This window comes from Pundamilia nyererei, unplaced genomic scaffold, assembly GCF_000239375.1.
Source record: "Pundamilia nyererei isolate P.nyererei 1_Seehausen unplaced genomic scaffold, PunNye1.0 scaffold00021, whole genome shotgun sequence".
Lineage (NCBI taxonomy): Eukaryota > Metazoa > Chordata > Actinopteri > Cichliformes > Cichlidae > Pundamilia > Pundamilia nyererei.
In genome coordinates this window covers 2280351-2283698 of record NW_005187422.1, presented here as the reverse complement: position 1 = coordinate 2283698, position 3348 = coordinate 2280351, and the positions used below count along the sequence as shown (strand labels likewise).

Sequence of the window (3348 nt, the reverse complement as noted above, 5' to 3'; positions counted from 1 at the left end):
GTAAGTTAGATTTGGTTCCTTGTAAAATCAAAAGGTACAGGGAGAGAAAAGCTCTGGAGGAAGTGGGTGTTGACAGAAGCCAGAACAACAGATTTGCGATTTAATGAAAGGATAAGAGAGGATACAGACTATACATATCTTCTATATACACACAAAAAACTGTAACAATATTTGCATCTACCAGATGCTGGGAAGTTGTGAGAAAACATGACCCTTTAATGTCTGCAGGGTAAAAGTAATACGTGCCTTACACGTATGTGGGAAGGAAGAAAAGGGAGAAGGGAGAAAATATGGTGGTGGAAGGTTTAAGAGAATCAAAGGATAGTAATTCCATCTTAACAAGTATTACATTTTTGTGGGAAAGTCTTTTTCAAAAACAGAGAAAAGCTCATATTTTAAAGGCAGTAGGGATTAATCTGCCCTTTAGTCTTACGTGACAGTTGACCACAGTACAAGATAAATGTTATTTGATTTAGAAGTATAGTTTTTCTTTAACGTGCCCTTGAGCATTTTGCTTTATTCCCTCTTTTCTCCCTTTTTTCTGTCTTCTCTTCTCTGTTCTTCCTTGTAGCTTTACTGTCATCGTAGCTGTGGCATGTCTCTCCAACATATGGGAATCATTAGATTCCCAAAGAATGCAACAGAGAGCAAAGAATCAGCCTGGCAATGGTTAACAGTGTCTCAGTGGAGATCCCTGCTTCAAGTTCCTAGTTTTACATTTATTTAGGACCCAAGATGCTATCGGCCATTTAATAACAAACATGCTTGAGTCTAAATGCTATGCAGGTATACACTGTACACTTCTAAGCGTGAAGTCTCTTCCTGTTAAAACTCCCCCACAGTCACCTGTGTTCGCTAATATGAGTTCATTTCGACCGGCACTGGATTTATGTGCACAGACATAGAATTGGAGGATGGATGCAGAGCATAACAGAACTTCCCCTTCATCTGTTTTGGTTCCAGCTGTAATAAAATTTAGCCAAGACCATGTAGTCAAAGTTCTTCCCATCTGCAGTATTTTATACTTGGCAGCATGGCTCTGCTCTGGGAGATTCCTGACTCAATGACAACAGATATGACACTGATAGAGGAGAAGCTGAGGTGGAGGTGGGTGGTAAAGCAGCTTGCAGATGTGCAGAACATTACAATGGCAAAGTGACCTTTGACCTTATGCAACTCAGTTCTTATGTGGGTAAGAACTGAGTTTAACTGAGCTGCTGTAATTATAGTTGCCTAAAATAAGTTACCATCCACGTGCATTGATAAAATTCATTCATGTAGTCCATCCATCCATTTGCTTTGGCTTATCCAGGTTGCAGCAGCCTAAGCAGAGACCTCCCTCACATTCTGATAGTCTACACTCTTTGAGATCTTTGAGTTTGGCCACTTACAACTAAACACAGCTGCTTGACGGCCCAGTACTATATTGCAATTCTTTATTGTTTTCTACATAAGTACTCTGGGCCAGCCTTATATACTGGGAGTCATGAGAGGGAAGTTAGAAAGCAAGCAACCTTAGGTAAGACGTAGGGTCAGAGAATTAGGTCAATATCAGCCAACATGTGTGAATGTGGTTTAAAAAAGAGTGGAATCATTGTCTGATTTGGCCTGTTGACTGTTTGTGTTGGTGAGTGCAGTGCTGCTTATGGGGCGTCGCTGTGACTGCACCACTGAGAATAACATGCTCTGTGATACACTTACTAAGATCAAGTGATGAGCTCTAACCTATAATCTCTTCCTTCTAAAAACTCTTCATCTGTCGTTCACTTTCATCTCTTGATCCTCACAAATGTAAAGCATGTTTCCCTCCAGCTCTTAAAGGAGCAGGCTATTCTACTGCCATCAACTTCATGTTACAGTGAAAACTCCAAACAGCATCACAATTAGATCTGGCATAAGTTCAGTTTCAAAACAATTTACTGGAAATTAATGACATGTGTCATAACCATTGACCCAAGCGACATTATACAAAAGAGAAGATCTTAACCTCCTGAAGTCCTCATCGTCAACAACCCTAACCTTAACGCTCATCCCAGATAAAAAGTTTTTATGAAATTCATTTCCCAAGTCTTGGTAATCAAAGACAAAGAGATATAATCATTTTCGCAAACACTGTTTTTCTCCAAAATATAGGGTTAGGCTTAGACCTCAGAGGGTTAAAACTATATGCCGTCAACCCTTCTTTAAATGCAAATACAATATACATGTTTCATTTTTTGAACTGCAAGACCTTTAAGAGCACATCAACAGCTTGGAAATGTACTGAAGAGACACATTCATCTGGACCCAAACACAAAGTCTCATAATGGTTTGGATAGAAGGTCTTTCCAGCTACGACAGCAGACGAGATACTAATTCTGCTCCAATGGGCGTCTAACTCTTTCCCCAACACAAAAACAATGATGATAAAATGAACTCATTAACTGGACTAGTCATTGACAGCTCAGCAGACTGTGTCATTCTCACTAAACATTGTAATATAACAAAGCAATTACAGAACAGAAATTAATTAACTGGATATTAGTGAAAAGCCATTAATACAGTGAATAATGAGCTCTGACATCATTTCAATTTTCTGCAGTATCCCTGTAGTTGCTGGTGTGGTTGTTGTGGGCTATTGTACTGTCACCACACCCAGCAATGTTCTAACGTGAAATGCATGGCAACATCACTGAAGCATTATCAAGTTTATCAATGGCCTTTACGCTCTGATTAAGTGTCCTGTAGTCCTGCAGTTTACTATATCGTTAGCTTCATAGCATAAGTGCCTAAGTCATTTTTTGGTCAAATTGAGATTTTTGCCTAACTTTACTCCCCTACCACTGCTGCATCATCCTGTCCGTCTGCCTATGTCATCACAAAAAAATGACTTAGGCACTTATGCTATGAAGCTAACGATATATAAGCCTGTCTGGACGCAGTAAAAAGCAGTGAAACTGATTTTGTCTAGAAAGACGTAGCAGCAAATCTGTCCACAGCATTAGTGTCTATGGGTACACAGCTCATGGCAATTACTGACAGCTGACTGAGGAAATTTTCACTGGTGCTAATTTGGCATTATGTGAACACAGAGAGTGAAAATAATGGGGCTCAAACTGTAGTTCACAATGTAAAGCATTATGGGACTTGTAGTTCTAAACCTTGTCTCACAAAAAGTATGGCAAAGAAAAATAACAAGGGTTAAACCCCACAAACCCTCAGTGGGGTCACTGGGGCAATCGTGGCTGGGCGATCGTGGCTCAAGAGTTGGGAGCTCGCCTTGTAATCGGAAGGTTGCCAGTTCGAGCCCCGGCTTGGACAGTCTCGGTCGTTGTGTCCTTGGGCAAGACACTTCACCCGTTGCCTACT

At 40.4% G+C, this 3348-nt stretch overlaps 1 protein-coding gene across 1 annotated transcript in view; it reads right to left on the bottom strand.

Moving 5' to 3' along the window:
- LOC102194598 (integrin alpha-5-like) overlaps positions 1–3348 on the bottom strand; it is a 50695-nt gene that overhangs the window by 16584 nt on the left and 30763 nt on the right. Inside the window, exon 19 of the mRNA XM_005726660.1 lies at positions 161–177. Within this exon, the coding sequence (XP_005726717.1) occupies positions 161–177 (17 nt within the window). The remainder of the gene's footprint in view (positions 1–160; positions 178–3348) is intronic.